This window comes from Rattus rattus, chromosome 4 (genome assembly GCF_011064425.1).
Source record: "Rattus rattus isolate New Zealand chromosome 4, Rrattus_CSIRO_v1, whole genome shotgun sequence".
NCBI lineage: Eukaryota > Metazoa > Chordata > Mammalia > Rodentia > Muridae > Rattus > Rattus rattus.
The window spans coordinates 129204986-129224070 of record NC_046157.1 but is presented as its reverse complement, the minus strand read 5'-3'; the positions used below and the strand labels follow the sequence as shown (position 1 = coordinate 129224070).

The 19085-nt window shown below is 43.1% G+C and overlaps 1 protein-coding gene across 1 annotated transcript in view; it reads left to right on the top strand.

The window, feature by feature from the left end:
- The window catches only part of Ankrd44 (ankyrin repeat domain 44), a 277873-nt gene that overhangs the window by 165412 nt on the left and 93376 nt on the right, over positions 1–19085 (top strand). Inside the window, exons 9-10 of the mRNA XM_032901107.1 lie at positions 4600–4678; positions 15114–15228. Of these exons, the coding sequence (XP_032756998.1) occupies positions 4600–4678; positions 15114–15228 (194 nt within the window). The remainder of the gene's footprint in view (positions 1–4599; positions 4679–15113; positions 15229–19085) is intronic.

The following is a 19085-nucleotide window of genomic DNA, read 5'->3' as shown; positions in this document are numbered from 1 at the left end:
TCATCTTGTTTCCCTTAGCTTTGACTTTTCGCTATTGAACTTGGATAAATAATAAAGACATGTTAGTTTATATAAAATTTATTGAAGATCCATTCATAATCTGCAGTTAAAAAATATGTAATTTTTCTTTTTATTATAGATTATAAATTCTGTAGCATCTCAATGCTTTTTTTTTTTAATAAACACCCTGACTTCAAGAAGCCACAGTGGGAAGGACAGACAATATCTCTGATTGCTGCAGCCACACTGCCCAGTCCTGGTCACTAACGTTTAGTGTGGTCCTCTCGCTGTCCAGGGACCTTTGGAGCAATCATAGCTAGGAGACTGGAGCCTGCTACATCTGCTGAGTGGGCCAGTCCCCTCGTCTGTATGTTCCAGGCTAAGTTATAAAATGGAGTTTATCACAAACTAGAACAGGTTGGGGGGGCAGCAGAAGAAACATGACTTTGGAGTTTTGGAGAAGTAAAGGAAGGAAGTAGAGAGAAAGTGAACATTTGAGTCCACACATGTCATCTTTTGGATTTGAATCATTAAAAACAACACAAGCTGAACTCCACATGGCTTTTAGATACTCTCCTACTGACTTAGGAATCCTTCTTGGGTACCTGAGTTCACATAATGACACCTCTATCCTGACTTAGTGTGATCCCATAGCAACCTTATTGCCTTGTGAGGGGCACTGACTCATGTGACTAGGATGCCCCAGGCCACAGAGCATGTCCCGTCTCCAGGGAGCAGCAGTGCTGGTTAGCGGGGAAGCTTTGGGATGTTTGAGAGTGAGCACAGGGAAATTCTGAATAGAGGAAAGGATAAACGGACTCCCGGGAAACATGATGGGCAAGACAGCTTACATATTCTATTGGACTCTACTCTGCAAAAAGTACTAGTATTTGTCACAAAGTAATCTTAATTCTTGCCAATTTCCTCTTACGACTCAGGGCTTGACCATACTTAACTAAAGGGATTCTTGTTTAAGTGAATTCTCAAAATAAAAATTTCAAAGTCTTAAATCTGATGGGAAAAACATACCCAGGAAATTGGAGGGAGACTAGGCATTAAGAAAAGTATTTTTTTTCCATAAAAGCAAAGTCCTGAACAAATAGGAGGATTGAGCACAATCGTCCTGGGTACACAGGCAGTATCACCCTTGTTTACAGTACCAGGGACAGTAGCAGCAACCAGTCCCAGTGGGAAGAGTTTTTCTGGCAGAAAATGAAATGTAGCAGAATGTCTAGTATCAGCTTGAATATGGAGTTCTAAATGTTAAAGATTTAAGGAACACTGATTGCCCTTTGAATGTCCTTGGTTGTCAGGTTTTTTTTATTTGAAAGACTGAGTACTCTCTACATCCATACCACGTAAGCAAAGTGGCCTCCAAATGGCAGCCATGACACCTAGGACGGCTGGCTATTGCCTCGTCTCACTCGTGGATGATCTGAAGAGAGCGCCATCCACACCAAGCAGCCCATCTCCACATTTTATCCGCTGTGGTCATCCCTGCTTCTCCGTCCTTCTATCAGAGACCCAGACGCTCCCGCAGGGCAGAGCATGGTGGCTGCTGTCTTCCACTCAGGACTCACTTGGCTGTCTGCATGCTAGGCACTACCTGTTCCTGCTCTGCATGTCAGCCGCACTGTAGACAGCTGCCGAGTGAGCGATCCTTAGCGCCTTCACGCTCTTTTCCAGGCGCGGGAGTGCCTGCCTCAATATTTATCAAGATATTTCCTAAACACAAAGTATTTATAGCTTTATATACATTTAATTAGATCATAATTATTTACAGTTTTATATTAAATCTAAGAGCAAATACTGAAGCAAATTTAAAGAAACAGCACCACCTATGGATAAGTCAGTGCCAACTCTGAAGTTCCCACCTTCTCAGTCCATGAGTCTTGTTACTTGAAGGGTGTAAGGGTGTGTGTGTGTGTGTGTGTGTGTGTGTGTGTGTGTGTGTGTGTGTGTGTGTGTGTGTGTATTGTTTGCAGAGTGGTTCCCAGGTATTAGAGTTATTGGGACTGTCTCCACTCCAGCCCAGGCTCTGGAGTTATGTGGCTTTAGAAGTATCCATGAGTGCGTCAAGGTCCGGGCTTCAGGCAAACGTTGTTCTTCCACTGGCTCTTCCTTCTATCCTTTGTCAGTCTTCTATCCTTTCTCGATATTTGCTGATTCAGGCCATGTGAATATATTATATGGGTCCTATTATCTTCCCTCCCATCTATTAGAGAAAAATTTTAACGATATTGTTTGTTTCTTCAATTGGGATGTAGTTACCACTGTGATTAACTCTTGTTGGCACAGACTTTGTGTAACTACATTCCTTTCTTCAAAGGAACACTTACAGGATATAATAGAGCTAAAAAAACAAACAAATGGGAAAGAGCAAGATGCAGCAAGAATAGCAGCACCCATAGTCTAAGGCCTCTTAACCGTGGCTCCGAACAGTCCGCTGTACTGTGTGAGCTTGAGGTGATGATGCCCGTGCCGTGTTGAGATTCAGTAGGTATGAGCTAGGGCACGGAATTCACGTCACCGATTAACACCCTGGGTGGGGGTGGGTCCCCTCTAAGAGATACCTATTTAAGGATTATTTGCTTTCAATTGGGGATTTTAAAAACCACTTTAAAGCATAGATGTTTAAATTTTATCAGAAGATTGAACATTCATGTGTAACATCTCATTTTTTAACCTGGACTTGAAAGAAATTTCTACAGATACTTAGAAAAATACCAGTGACAAACATTTTAAAAATGGCTGAGGGCCAGAAAGCTGGCTCGACAAGTCAAGGCTCCTGCCGCCAAGGACCTGAGTTAGAACTTTGGATAACACATGGTAGAAGAGAGAACTGGCTTGCTCAAGTTATCCTCTGACATATATGTTAAATACGTTAAGTAAAATGTAATAAAATTAAAAAGCAATGCTTGAATGAAGATATGGGAATTTTTTGTCATAGCTTCAAACTTATCATAAGTTTAAAATGCCTTTAACAAGTTCCCTCCCCACACTGAACATCACTCGTCAGCAGCCCACCACAGAGTGTTTGTTGCTTACCTGTGCGCTGCTTACCTGCACACCGCTTACCTGCACACCGCTTACCTGCACACTGCTTACCTGCACACCGCTTACCTGCACACTGCTTACCTGCACACTGCTTACCTGCATGCTGCTGCCCTCCCACCATACCTCCAGGGTTTCATACTGTATATTGTAGCCCAGAAAAGGAGCTACATTGAAGCTCTGAGGCAGTTTCTACTGAATATGAACAGCTCCACATGATGCCAAGCTCAGGAATGCCCTGTGGAGGAGCTTTGTGGCTGAGGGAGTGTCTGTTTACCTGCTCCTTTGGGCATCTTTTTGTCCCAGATTCCGTTTCTTTCAGATGCACTTTTCATTTCTTAATTAACTGTGGGAATCTTGTCTTTGGTATGATAACAGTCAGTAGGTAGGTTCTGTACATTTTCTATGTTCTGTCTGTTTTAGGACGTTTCCTAACTGTTGTGTCTTGAGTAAGACATATGTAAGCTCAGCCCACATTTACTACCTACCAATAAAGTGCAGGGAATGGTGTACAGTTTCCCCTTAGTTTTGAGAGCTGCTGTAGGTCAAACAGGCCCATGTAAGTTCATGATAGCTTACCTTTCTAGACTGAGGTAAACACCTCAGGAGATGTTGTCAGTTGACAGCAAGGGAGAAGAGAACATTCTGAATGATCACATCTCTTAAGATTTTTTAAAGATGTGCTGTTGAATTTTTTTTTAATTTAAAGAAAAGATGGCTGGTGAGATAGTTCAGGGTGAGATCAGGAGATAAAGGTAAATGTGTGAACTCATGACCCGAGTTTGATCCCTGGAACCCATGGAGAGCTGGAAGAGGAGAATGGACTCTACAAAGCTATCTTCTGCTTCCACATGAACACTATCCCTGCCCTGCTTCCCACCATTGCACACACACACACACACACACACACACACACACACACACAGAGAGAGGTAATAATAGTAACAAACAAAGTTTAAAATTTTAATGATATGATATTATATAGTATCTGGACAAGTCTTCTATGTTGCATCTTTTATATAATATTTTTATTTTTGAGAATTTCATGCACATATACAATATATTTTGATCAAATCTAACTGCTCTCTCCATAGAGGATATCCCCAAATATCCCCACTATGTATGCATGGGTATGGGACCATTCACTGGAGTAAGTTCAGCCGACTAGGGACCACACCCCTAAATAAAACTGACCGCCCTTCCATTAGCAGCCTTCAGTGATCAATAACCCCACGGCCCCGCCCCATCAGTGTTGGAATGCTTACTGGGTTGGTCCCGTGGAAGCAGCAGGCAGCAGGAGCTGCGTGAGCCCTGAGTGTATCCGCCCTCTTGAGTTAGGAAACATTTGTTTCCATTCCTCCCCATCCTCTGCCTCTTAGATTCTACCTTTTATTTCAAATATATCTTTTCTTTGTAATTTTTGATCATACTTTTAAAACAAAAAATTGAAATTGGTGTTCCCAGGGCATGGAGAGCAGTTTTCATGGTGATGATTCAGATCTATGATATGGCTCACGACTTTGTTTCTCCTCTCTCCTTTTCTAGAGTAAGGATGGCAAAAGTCCTCTGCACATGACAGCTGTCCATGGGCGGTTCACACGGTCACAAACCCTCATTCAGAATGGTAAGATGCACGCTACAGTGGTGCTTGAAGTTTTGAACTGTTTTTCAGACTGGTTGAATTGGTTTTAACCAGCTGCATGAAAATCGAGGCTGTGTTTGGACTTTAGCAAGCATGGTTTCCACGAGGCTTTACAGGGTTGCTGAGTGCTCACGGAACCCATATCCTCAGGGTCCCCCATTAGTGGGGAGAACATAAAACGATGTAGTCAGTCCCCAGACAGGTGAAAACATGGATGCTTGCCTCTTGGGAGAGATGGACAGGTTTAGCTACTGGGGTGATTCACTTTTAATAATGCTAAGCATTCATTGCTTGCACTGTCAGTCAGCTGATCTGAGTTATTTTAGATCATTGACCCAGTAAAGTTCTCCAAGCTTAAGGTCATCAAACAATTTAGACAAAGGTAGAAAAACGTGAGGTGGGAAACTCAGGGTTTGAGCAGGTAAGTTTGTGAAGAAAATACAGGCAAGAGAGCGTGAGTGATCGGGGAGCCATGGAACACAGTAGTTTTCCAGGCTCTCAACCCGAGTGTTCTTGAGCATCACCAGGCTGTCTTGGAGACCCAAGGCCCTGTAGTCTCATTCCTTGTCACAGCTTCTGTCACGCTTAGGGCGATGGTGAGTGGCATCTGTGAGTGTGTTAACTCTGACAACACAGCTTATATGATCTGAGCAAGCCATAGAGACGATCTGAAAACAAACCCAGCAAAACACAGGTTTGCATCATGCATTTATGCATTTATGATGACATTCCTGGCCAATCTGGTAAGCCTAAACTATGTTCAGTACACTCAAACTCTAAATTCTAACGTGAGTGACTTTTCTTGGGTTTCTCTGTTTCGTAAATATAAGAATTTTGGGCAACATGGAAAGGTAGTGGCACTGAGATGTAACTTAGGTACTCAAGTCATAAAACCAAAACCAACCAACCAACCAACCAACCAACCAAACAAACAAACGTGACATCTATATAGAGAACCGTGCACTGACAATGCTTCTCAGAAAGCAAACATCCATAGTAGTGCACGGGACTTTACAACCGTGTCGGTGAAGCTGTGTGGGAAAAGCCAGCTGAACAAGCTTCCAGTGAGTCGAGGAAGGCCGAGTGGAAAGTCACTGCACGATGCCCAGTACGCCTAACCTTCAGTAGGAGCCACAGACACACGTTTTGACAGGCATAAAATAAATGTCTCTCCTCTTTGAGTTCTTTTCTTACCCTATTATATTTCTCACCAGCTTTTCGGAAAGTTTCTATTCCCCTCAAAACGAATGAGGCTTAACTTATGGGAATTTTCCTCTCTCCCAGCGCTGGGGTTCTGTACACATCCAGTTCTTTATGTGGATGCTGGGGATTTGAACTTAAGTCCTCTCTCCCACTTGCAGAGCAAGGGCTCTTACTCACTGAGCCGTCTCCCCAGTCCCTTGAATTTTTTTTTCCTGATGTGAGTTTAACCAGTGGACTTTAGCTATATGGAATAAAAAGTTTTACTTTTTTCATTTTTTAAAAATTCACTTTACATTCAAATGCCAGTCCCCTCCTTTCCTCCAAGTATCCCACTCTCCTGCACACAAATCCTCCCTTTATTCCTCCTCCCCATCTCCTCTGAAAAGGGAGAGGTGCCCCTGAGTATCAATCCCCCCAGTCCCCCTGCACCTCCAGCCCTCCAAACCCTCCCCCCTGCACGTCAAGTCACCGCAGGGGTAGGCACATCCTCTTTAACTGAGGCCAGGCAAGGCGGCCACTTAGGGAAATGGGATCCACAGGCAGGCAACAGAGTCATGGGCAGTTCCTGTTTCAGTTGTTGGGGGACCCCCATGAAGACCAAGCTGCCTGTCTTCTACACATGATGGGGGAGTGCTAGATTCAGCCCACGCTCACTCTTTGGTTGGTGGTTCAGTCTTTGGGAGCCCCCAAGGATCTAGGTTAATGGACTCTGTAGATCTTCCTATGAAGTCCCTGTCCTCTTCAGTCCAGTCCTTACCTAACTCTTGACTTCCTGAGCTCCATGTAATGTTTGGCTCTGAGTTTCTGCATCTCTTTCCATCTGCTGCTGGGTAGAGCCTCTCAGAGGACAGTTACGCTAGGCTCCTGTCTGCAAGCCTAACAGTATCATTAATAGTGTCAGGGATTGGTTCCTGCCCATGGGATGGGCCTCAATTTGGGGCAGTCATTGGTTGGCCGTTCCCTCTGTCTGTTTATCTTTGTCCCTGCACATCTTGTAGACAGGACACATTTTGGATGGGAGGTTTTGTGGATGGATTGCTGTCCTCATCCTTCCACTGGGAGCCCTGCCTGGCTATGGGAAGTGGCCACTTCAGGATCACCCTCCAGTGGCAGAGACAAGGTGGAGAGAAGACAGTTGTTTTTAAAAAGAATTAAAAATCGTGTGTATCAATGTTTTACCTGCATGTACGTATTGCACTATGCATATTCCCAGTACTCATAAAAGATCAGAAGATCAGATTCCTTGGAATTGGAGTGACGGACTGATGTGTGCAGACACATAGATGCTAGGAAATAAACTCTGTCTTCTGCAAGAACTGTGGTGTTCTTAACTCCTGAGCTGGGTCTTCAGCCCCGAGAACATTTACAGAGAAAAACACCGTATGAGCTGCCTTCTGAACTCGTCTGTCCATTTGCTAGATGACACCCGCGTCTCCTCCCGCTCAGTTTGGCCCAGCCTCCCTCTCCGTCCTACTGTGCTTATGTCACACCCGGGGCTGTTGGCTGCCTTGACTTCTCCATTAGTCAGACTTGGAGTCTGATGCACTTTCCGGTTAGGACAAGAGCTGAGAGTCTTAGCTTCTGTTTTAAAGAACCCTCCATCTTAAAGTTTACCCCACCATTGACTGGCCGTATGGCTTATGGGTGGCCTAGGTTCCTCAGGCCTGAGCTGATGTAATACAGAGGCTGACACATGTAATGATAAAGCTAACATTGACTGAATGTTCATGCTGTGCCAGGCTCTTGGCCATATATCCCATATTTTTCCTCCTTGCCATCCCGGGAGGAAGGGGTGCTCTCATCAACCTCACAGTGAGGCAGTCAGTGGCAGCAGGTCTTCTGAGCAGCCTGTGGGGTCAGGGATTAGAGCACAGTCTAGTGTTAGAGAGCAGATTAGTCCAAGATTTTCTCTCAAGTTTGGATTTGATCCAGTTTAAGTGGTGCCTATATTTGAGAGAGAGAAGGGGGAGGGAGAGGAGGAGGGAAAGAAAGGGGAGAGGGGGAGGGGAGGGAGAGGGAGAGGGGAGGGGAGGGAGAGGGAGAGTTGTCCCCATACACAGACAACTCCGTGGTTTTTTTTTTCTTTCTGCTTTTATTACATTCACGAGAACTGTCAGTTCTTCCATTTGACCTTTCTGGGCATTTGAAAACTGCTCTTAGGGAGCAGAGGAAGTTATTTTCTTTCTTCCTGTTTATTTCATCCTTTCTGGGAAAAAAACAAAACCCTGCTCCTGCTAAGACCCTGCTTCCCCAGAGGCTCATTCCTGGGCCTGGTGTCAGTCTCCAGAGCACCTCACCACTCACATCAACTGCTGTGTGGGATCTGGAAGGCTATCACGAGGGGACACAGTTGTCCGCACCACTGGGGAATGTCCGTTGTGTTTTCATTTGTTAGACGGCTTAGATGTTCCACCTCCGTGAGCACCCGTCTCGTTCTGCCCTCCAGCTGGGGCTGTCCCGTCTATGAAAACCTGCCTCCTCCAGCGTCTTTCAACTTCAGGAAGGCAGTCCCTCACACACACCCATAACTCTCCTATTCTAGTTAAAATACAAAGTGTACTTGGGCTCAAATCACATTGCTTCTTGATACAAGCCCCTCCCTGTCACAGCAAGAGAGGAATGGGAACTCCTGAAGAGGCACTGTGTGGAATCAGGCATTTGGTCCAGCTGTTGGCACGAGGCAGCTGCCTCAGGCTGTCCAGCAAGTTACATAGCCCATCAGCAAGACTGCCTTAGACTCTCCCGGTGCAGGCTCTCTTTATCCCAACGCTTCTACAATGCTAGCCTGTGATGACGCAGCATGAGCTTTTGACCCTTTGTCTCACAGTCCTTCTGAAGCAACTGCAGACGACCATTCTGGTCTGTGTAGTGAAAAGCTAACTTCAGATGAATGCGGACAGTCCCTTTGAACACACTGTGCACACCTTTAATGCGCTGAAAGCTTATTTTACTCACTGATTAGTAATGATCAGTTTGCCGAGTTTAACTTGTAGCCTTCAGACGAAGGGTAAAAAGATATTTAATGTATAATTTAATGTATACTCCATGAAAGGCTTAAAGTTTTTCAAGTGGAAATGTCTGTGGAGGGCTGATAAACTAAAAACTCACCCATCCAGAGGATTTATTTTAATAGAAACGTATTTTCAGATACAAATGCAAAGTCTCTCTTGCTATGGTGCGCCCCTAAAATATATTTGAAATGACAGCAAAAGCATATACATATGTTAATTATCCTCGTGTGCCTTTTAACTGACTTATAACAAGACAGCATCAACGGGAAATCTTTTAGACTCAGACAAAAGTGGTTTCCTACCTTTTTGATAGTTGCATCATCGTCTTCTTTCTCTTCTCAGTTTCTGACACATCTGAGGGTGGTAAACCTAGGCATGAGCTGGTCTTCAGAAGCCCTTGGCGGTGCTCAGCTCGGAAGCAAGCATGGCTGTGTAGTGATGTCCAGAACAGAGGCTTCTCTAAGGTCTACGCGTCGCCTTCCCCACTTTCCTAGCTCAGTTCCGAGGCTGAGCGTTTCAGGCAGACCACAGCTTAGGTCCTTACACAGATGTATACACCCTGAACTATGCTGGGTAGCCATGGGGGCCCAATGGCTGCCCCAAATACTATCAAGTCCTAGAAATGATTTAAATGGAAGCCTCTAAAATCAGGCCACAGTGAGATATCTCTCTAGTCCCTAGATGCTCACAGTGATTAAGTTAACTTTATCATTTTCGTTATTACAAAATAACTATATATTTACTGCAAACCAAAATGAATCATTGAAAGATCTCCCTAATCAGAATTTATATTGGCATTTTGGTAAAATTTTAGAAATATATATATGCATATACATACATATATGTACATATATATTCTATATTCTATAGAAAATACATAATTATTGTGTTTATAGGAATGATCATAGTGTTTTTGTTTGAATAATTCATTATAAAAATGAACACCACAGCAGAGAGACACAGATTTGAGTAGAGGGCAGTGCTGGATTCAGGCCACCTTTGATAGTTCTCTGCCTTGGTCAAAGGCAAGAGGAGTTAGCGTTTGAAAACAGTGTTAACTTGTTAACCGCGTGTGCACAGACCCATTGGCAGCAAATTGATTTCTTCAAGTCAAGATCGAGGCACACGAGTCTCTTAGACAGAGGGAAGTCCCTCAGATATTTCTGTGAGCACAGTTTGTGATGTTTTTTCCTCCTTCACAAGGTCCGCACACTTTTAGTATTTTGTCATAAAGATTGTTGTTAACGGCCATATTTTAATAATACACTTATCCAGCAAAAATATTACTTCCTGAAAGAACAACCTTGGTGATATTTTGGTTGGGATGAGCCAAGGTAGGATCCACCGGCTTGTTGGAATGAAGAGATGTGCAGATGTTTGGGGGGGGTGGGTAATATTTTTATCACAAGACACCGGAGCCTGGCCAGAAAGACTCTGAGGTAATGCTTGAGAACACTTCACAGGGAGGTGAACCAGCACAGCCTTTCCAGAAGCTGTTTTTCTACTGTTTATCCAGAGTCTTTACAAGGTGCAGACTTTTGATCCAGCAGTTGTGTGTCTAACAGTGCTGCAAGGAAGTGAGCTGCAGGGGGAAGTGTTCTCAGAGAGATGTTTACTCTTCTGTTTTTCTTAATAGCAAAAGTCTGGAAAGAGCTTCTTAAGTCTAGTGACTGGGGACTGGTTAAGTAAACAATCCAAATTGCAGATATTATATAGTTATTTACAGTTATATTAGTGAAAAAATAACACATGGAAGTATTTATAAGGTAGCATTAAGGGAGAATGCAAGAACGAATATTTCTACACTACATGAGTTCAGCCATGGAAAATTCTACATATACTCCACATATACACATGCAAATGCACATGCATAGATATGCACACACATGCACACAGTTATGTCTAGATGCACACACACACACACACATATATATACATATATATACATATATATACATATATATATATATATACACACACACACATAGTCACAAAAATGGAAGAAAAGGTTCCAGAACACTAATACTAGCTTATATAATCAGTATATTTAAGAATAATTTTTTTCTCTTTTTTTGTGTTTTCTTTGATCATCTTTATCAATAATACATTGTTTAGAACAAAATATATCTTTATAACTTGATCAAAGTCATTCATTTATTCATTCATTCATATATTTGCATTTCTTATTTTGGCAAATACAGTGTGCATGTGTCTAGTGTGTGTACATATATATTAGTATATCTTGTGAAAATGAATATATCAATATATTGATATAATTAATAATGAAAATAAGGTCAAAGGTGATGGGACTTGGTGGACTGGTGATTTTTGGTTTTCATTTTGGCAGTACTAGTGAGTGAGGTAACTATTTGGTCAAGCCTTGTCCTTCACTGAGATATACTCTATACCTGTTATCTGTGAGCATGGTTCAATAGCTCAATAATGTACAGATTCCCATAATGATAGAGATTTATTTCTAAACACCATAACCAAAAGCTAATACCTTAGAATGACTCATCCCTCCTCTAATACACTGGATATTTATATTGTGAAGTGCATTTAATGAGTGTATTTGTTTACGTGAGTGCGAGTACCCATCATGATCCTGCCATCCTCCCTGCTTGGCTTCACCCTCTTATCTCCTATATCTTTCTTCTGGTTTCTACGTTTTCCCTTTCTGTCTGTCTGCCCCTCTCTCTCTCTCTCTCTCTCTCTCTCTCTCTCTCTCTCTTTCTTTCTTTCATCCTTTCTCTCTCTCCTTTCCTTCTTTTCTTTCCTTCCTTCCTTCCTTCCTTCCTTCCTTCCTTTCTTCCTTCCTTCCTTATTTATGAAATGAGGTCTTGCTATGTAGCTGAGGCCAGGATAAAACTCACCATGTAACTCAGGATAGCCTTGAACTCACCGTTCATTTGCTGTAGCCTCCTGAGTCCCGCGATTACAGGCCTGAACAACCATTTTTAATCATTTTTTTAAGTTGAGATCGAATCATATGCAATTCAATGGCTTTGAGTGTTTTCTCAAGGTTACACAACTATCACCACTGTAACTCTAGAACATTCTTATTATTCCTGGGATGAACCACATTCTCATTAGCATTCATTCTCCAGTCTCCCTCCCCAGACCCTGGCAACCACTAATCTACTTCTGTCCTTTTGAATTGTTTGAGCCTTTTCCTTAGACAAATTCTTTCAGGCCTTGGGGAACATTTATTTAGTCAGACAACTTACATTATATCCACTAAAATAAGCATCAAATGGGCAAGCCATGCCAACCTAACAGATGCTTCCAGTACAGTAAAGAATGGGTTAATTTCTTTGCTACCAGACTGTACAGAAAGCCTTTCTTCTTGCAACACAAATGCAATAAAGGGAAAGGTTTATTTACTATCTTTTAACTGAATGAAAACACCATAAACAAAGACAAAGACAAAGGAAGACTAGATAAAATATTTCTAGCATGTATTCCTGGTAAATACACAGTCCACCCCCTCCCCCCCCAAAGTCTTTAGAGCCTTTGAAGATCAGTGAATGAAAGCCCACACACAGACACACAAATTTAGAACAATGGGCAAAAGTCATGAAAAATGCTTTCAGATAAGATAAACAAATGTCCCTTGATACAGAAGATGATGCTCCACTTCCTTCATAATAAGTTGAATGCAGATGAAAGTCCCACGGGGATGCTGGTTCTCAGTCATCAGAGGGCAGCTATTCCAACGCCCGAGTCTGTGGGGAAGAGGCACACTCATGCAGTGAGGGTCAAGTTACCCAGCACTACAGAGAGAGAGTTGGCAAAGCAAAACCCAACAAAAACACATGCCCATCTGCTTAACAATTATACATAATATACAGACACATGGGAGTCTTCCCGTCAGTGTTCCTGGTAATAGCAAAATGCTGCTTACAACCCAATCCATAGGATAGGAGTCTGCTAAGATAGTTCATCCAGGCAGGAGGGACAACACAACTGCATAATATTAAGGCTGTCCTCAAGAAGTGACCACTCAACTAGAGTTCCAGGATACCGTCAGCAAACACACTGTCAGAGAAACACAGGAAGCATATGCTAAAACTAATGAAAATGGTTAGTATAGGGAGGCTACACACACACACACACACACACACACACACACACACACACACACACACACAGACAGACAAAAGCATGCACACAGCACAAGCATACACACAGCGCAAACACAAGCACACTCATGTGCACTAACAATGGAGGCCACAGGTGAGCCCCAAGTGTCATTCTTCAGGAACCGTCTACCTTGAGTTTTTGAGGCAGGGTTTCCCACTGGGAGTTAGAATTTGCTAATTAGGCTCAGTTGCTGGCCAGTGAGCCCTGTCTCTGCCTCATTAGTGCTGCGACTGCAAGTGTGTACCACAGTGCCCAGCATCTCATAGGTTATGGGAACCAACTGGCAACCATTATGCCAACTGAGATACCGCCTAAGCGTGAGGCTTTTAAAAATACATAATTTTGATTTGTGAAGTATAAATATTTTAATATGAATAAAACACATTAAATTGAATCTACTTAAAAATTTAAAACGGAATCAAATTACCAGCTATCTATAAAGGCACTAGCACAAGTACACAGTAGTCAGATAGCTTTACATAAAGCGCTCCTTGTATGAGGAAAATCATTGTGGGAAAGTTTTGTTTCAAATGGCTTATTAAACCACAAATTCACACAGCTTATAGGATGTGTCGGCAGGTGCCATCTTAAATACTCAAGTGGTTTTCTTTTTTTTACTGAGGTAAAATGCATAAAACAGAAACATCCGCATTGTAGCTATTTCTAAAGAATTAATAGTTTGGGGCTGGAGAGATGACTCCGTGGTTAAAAACACCATCTACTCTTCCAGAGGACCCAGGTTCAATGCCCAGCACCCACCTGGCAGCTCACAACCCTCTGTAACTCCAGTTCCAGGTGGTCCAGTACCCTCATTTACACACAGGCAGGCAAAATACCAGTGCGTGTAAAATTAAACATTAGTGAATTAAAAAAGAATTAATAGTTCGGCACCATTAATTGTACTCACTAGTGCTGGTCCAAGTGCTACACAACTGTTCACCAATATTACACAAGCCCCGTCAGTAGCATCATCATTCCACCCTGAGCCCTGTGCCCATTGCACACAATACTGCATCCCAGCCTCGGCATCAGAACAACACAGCCAGCGTGAGTGCTAGGGAGGAGCCAGGGGAGGTCCCCATCTGCCCCAGAGAATCCTTCCAACACGGTTAGTGGGACCCTAATGAGGAAACCGCAAGACAAGGTGTCGACTTAGGATATCCTACAAGCTTGGCTTAGTTTCCTATGATAGCAATGGCATGAAGGGGTTAAATAAACAAAATGCAGAGTAAGATATGAAAGAGGTGCCATCAGGGTCTGCAAAGTCCAGACTTATAAAGGAAAACAGCTACAAAGCCCATTTGGAAGGCAGTGGAAGAAAATGCTGTGTGCACCACATATTACACAAAATTATAACAGTGTTCGTTTTCTTCAGTAGGAGAAGGAGATATATTTGTGTTTGAGAATACTTTGCTCTTAAGGGAAACATCTATACAGGTGGAATGCCACAATATCTAATCTATTTTAAACAGTTCTCCTGATCACAAACTACACCCGTTGTATCCATACAAACACAAGAAAGGGAAGCGTGAAATAAAAGTCGGAGAAAACAATGCAAAATAAAATGAGAAAATGAAAACTTTATATGAAAGGAAGGATTATTGGTCACTACGGTGAGATTTTTAATAAATACTGGCATTTTCAGCTTTTAATTCACACTTTTTCTCATTTTACCCACTCACGTTTTAAGCTAGGTCACCACGCCACACCAATCTTCTCCGGGCTGCTGTGTCTCATTTGGTCTGGGTGAGGTAATTTCCGTAAGTCTCCTGAGTTGTATTTAATGGAATCTGATTGTATTGTTCAGTCAGAGCCAGAAGGTTTTAGGTTCTTGAGACAGAATAGATTTTTCAGAAGCGTTTCTGATAGACCTCTCTTTCTGCAGACATGGTACTGCTAAGTTTTGGATAGTGAGTCATCTCCGTCACTGTCATTTTTATTCTGCAGAGTAGAGACGCACACTGGGTAGAAAGGATATCAGTAGTTGGTGCTCCCAGGTGGCTGGCAGGATGTGGTACCCAAGTCAGCCTTGCTTGATGCTGTCTTAAAATCTCTTTCAGGAGGTGAAATCGACTGTGTGGATAAGGATGGCAACACACCTCTCCATGTGGCTGCAAGATATGGTCACGAGCTCCTGATTAACACCCTAATAACTAGCGGAGCCGACACAGCCAAGTAGGTCACTGGGAAAACGCAGTGGTCTAACTGCCACATGTGGGAGCGCTGACAAGGGAGGCTGTCACACAGCGCAGGGCGCCCATTTATCCAGGGTAAATGTGCCATTATGCTAAGCACAGATTACATCTGAGATCAAGGAAGGCACTTTAATGACACAGCCCAGGAGGCAGCACTCACTTTCAGCTGGATCAGAATGAGGTCTGTTCTGCTGGATTTCTCTGAGGAAACGTCGGACTTCTTTTTTTTTAGCTTTGCCTTCTAGTGTCTCTTTTTTTGTTTCGACATCCACTGTCAAGGAAGAAAGATAACTAGGCAAATTGAAATTTACTCAGAGTTTCTGCTTAGTCTTAAAAATAGAATTATAGTGTACAATCGAGTCCATCTGCCACAAGGGGACATCTGCCACAAGAGGAAATGTGTGGTATGACTTTGCTTTGCACTTAATGCCACACAAATGTCGAAAGCATCTCTCTGGGTATGGGGCTGAGTTCTTAGGGGGATTCATGAGCAGTGACCTGCCTGCATCTTCGAAGAGCTCATAATTTGGTTGGTCTCAAACCTCACTTATGACGAAGACCCATCAAAGACAGTAAATCAGAATTTTAGAGGAAAACAGGCCTCCTTTTAAAGGAGACCAGGCTTGGTGTCTATGCTGTCAAAGTTGACAGGAAAGAGAAAACTCAAAGGCAGTGGTGGAGGTTTCTAAAAGGCTTCATGGAGATGAGACTTGGGCAGACCTGGGGGTATGGCATGAGGGTTCGGTTGAGTGAGGATATGGATGTGTGTGAGGAGTGTGCAAAGAGCCTGGAGGAGGGTATAGGCAGAGCAGAGGATGTCAGTAGCCCACAGGAGGAGGAGGACAGCAACAGAGATGGACAGGCAAACCCCTGTGGGAGCTGGGACGCCTCCATTGACCAGAGAGACTCCAGGGAGGCACTGTATGGAACTTGGAAACCGAGGTTGCCTGGGCTAGTCTGGGCTCCATTTCTACCTGCTCCACTTTGGAACTGTGTTATTTTGAGCCTGTTGCTCAATCCCTCTGTGCTTTGAAAAATAGAAGTAATAATGGTACCTATCTATGAGTTTGTTAGGAAGATTAAATGACTTAATTACCAGGAAACCTCTCTGGTGAGATCTGAGTGAGTATAAGCTGTAAATACACCAAGAAAGTTCATTAAAATGATAATCTTTTTGATAAGCTTTCTGAACAGTACCCAATACACAGGAGCTGTCAATAGATGTTGACTATTATTTTATTACCTTAAATGCATACATGCAAAGGTTAACCTTGAACACAGAGGCTGTGAATAGCCATAACTGAATTTTTAGGAGGGAAAACATATCTTAGGGGCTCTGTATTTGTCAAATGTGTGTAATATAATTGAAAATCTTGCCAGAATAAATCAAAAGTAAGATGGTTCACGGTAGCCCTGGTACGTTATCAGAGTCACCAAGGGTCAGATGTTTTGAACTGAATTTTAAGGAACACATAGCTTTGTAGTTACAGTGGTTCACCTTCATTAATTGTTGTGTGGAACCAGATTCCGCTGACCTCCTGGGGTGCTGGCCTGATGATGGTAGAGGTCACATAGGAGCAAATGGTTGCAGACTTATGCTTGTTACTGTGGAGGTTGGCAGCTGGCTTTTAAGAGTTGGCAAAACTCACTCTTTAGCACTCCCAGAAGACCTGACATTCCAGCAGAAGAAAAATTTCATGAAGAGTAGCTCCCCTCTACAGGGACACAAGCATATGACCCTGTTGAAGAAAACCCCAGGACTGGGTGGCCTCACATGTGTGAAGGGGTTGGGAGAAATGAGGGAGGAATGGAGGAAGAAAAATCTAGAAAGATCTCATACATCCTGCCAAGAATTTGGATTCTATCTGGAGGCATTCGGAAGCTGTTAAGGAATTATAAATGGGTGTAGGTTGGATTGTGTCTAACAGTCCCATTTATGAGTAAGAAAGATTCTCTGATAGCCATCCAGACAGACTGGAGGCCATCCAGTCTGCAAACATTTGGCAGCCTCTTCCAAGTAGAAAAGATGAGGTCGTAGGCTAAGGATGAGGCCAAGGACCTGCAGAGGAGAAGCGCTCTGGCTAGCAGTGTTCGCTGTATGTGTTTCTCAAGATAAAGAGGGAATCTACTCCTAGCCAAGCGCTCCATCTCACTGATTATGCCTTGATTCTTTTTGTAGCTGAGACAACTCCGGGGTTATATAGGCTCCTGCTCTCAAGAAATACATAGTCTATTTGGAGACAGGTTACTTAAACAATGACCTACCTGCTAACTATGTCACCAGAGCAGTTAATACTGCCATTGGGATATAAGAACACACATCGGACATAGAATCCTGTCTTATAAGGCTGGGACTGGCTTCTGGAAAGGAGCTGGGGTCAACCATGACTGAGATGAGCATCTGTTAGTTAGGTCATAGTGGTAAGAGAATTTCAGATTCTCAGTGTAAACTTATTTTCCTTATCGTTAGTTGGTTAATAAGCATTAGCCCAGCTACAACTTCTTGGACTTTTGACGTTACCTTATCAGTGAATGTTTTAAAAACTGTAAAACATACTTGTTTCAGTAAATATTAAATAAAGAAACACCAACTCAAATGATGCTCCAACATACAACAAAGACACATGCTCCACTATGTTCATAGCAGCCTTATTTATAATAGCCAGAATCTGCAAAGAATCCAGATGTCCTTCAACAGATGAATGGATACAGAAAATGTGGTACATCTACACAATGGAATATTACACAGCTATTAAAAACAATGACTTCATGAAATTCATAGGCAAATGGATTGAACTAGAAAATATCATCCTGAGTGAGGTAACCCAATCACAGAAAAACACACATGGTATGCACTCACTGATAAGTGGATATTAGCCCAAAAGCTTGAATTACCCAAGATGCAATCCACAGACCACATGAAGCCCAAGAAGAAGGATGACCAAAATGCGGATGCTTCACTCCTTCTTAAAAGGGGGAACAAAAATATCCATAGGAGGGAATGTGGAGGCAAAGTTTAGAGCAGAGACTGAAGGAATGGCCATCCAGAGCCTGCCCCACATGTGGCCCATATGTATATGGCCACCAAAACTGGATAAGATTGATGAAGCTAAGAAGTGCATGCTGACAGGAACCGGATATAGATGTCTCCTGAGAGACACAACCAGAGTATGTCAAATACAGAGGTGAATGCTAGCAGCAAACCACTGAACTGAGAATGGACTCTCTAAGTTCCCAATTTCCATCCCATGCTACCACTGGCTACTCTATGGGACCTGCAGTGATCTCGTCCCCATGGGTAGCCCCAGCAGCAGCCACCCATCTGGTTCCTAAGGTTGCTGCCACGCCAGCCCTATAAAGAGATACCTATCTGCTGGCTTTCTTTATCACTGCCTAATCACAGACCTTGTCTTATCTTGTGCCTGCCCTGACCTAACATGTAAACATAAATCCACGCATATGCACATAGACAATAACATTCATGTGAAGTGCTCAATTTAACAGCAGTACAGTAGCAAACACCCATAAGTGCTTACCTCGGCTAAGTACCACTCTAAAGGATAACCATCACAGAATTTCCATAGGGTAAGAGCTCTGTGGATAGCCCCATTATACAAGCTCACAGAGCCAGTAAGGAGGAGAAACTGAGACCCTGTCCTTAGCCGTTTGGGTCTGGAGATCCAATATATCAACATGTGGTTTATTGCCAGTTTGATAACTTGTGTGGTAGTGACTCGGGCTGTGCAATGCCAAACCACAGTCTCTGTGGGATTGGGGTGGCTGAGCTGCTGACCCTGGAGGGTCTACTGTGTATTGCAAGAAGGAAGGCCTTGCAGT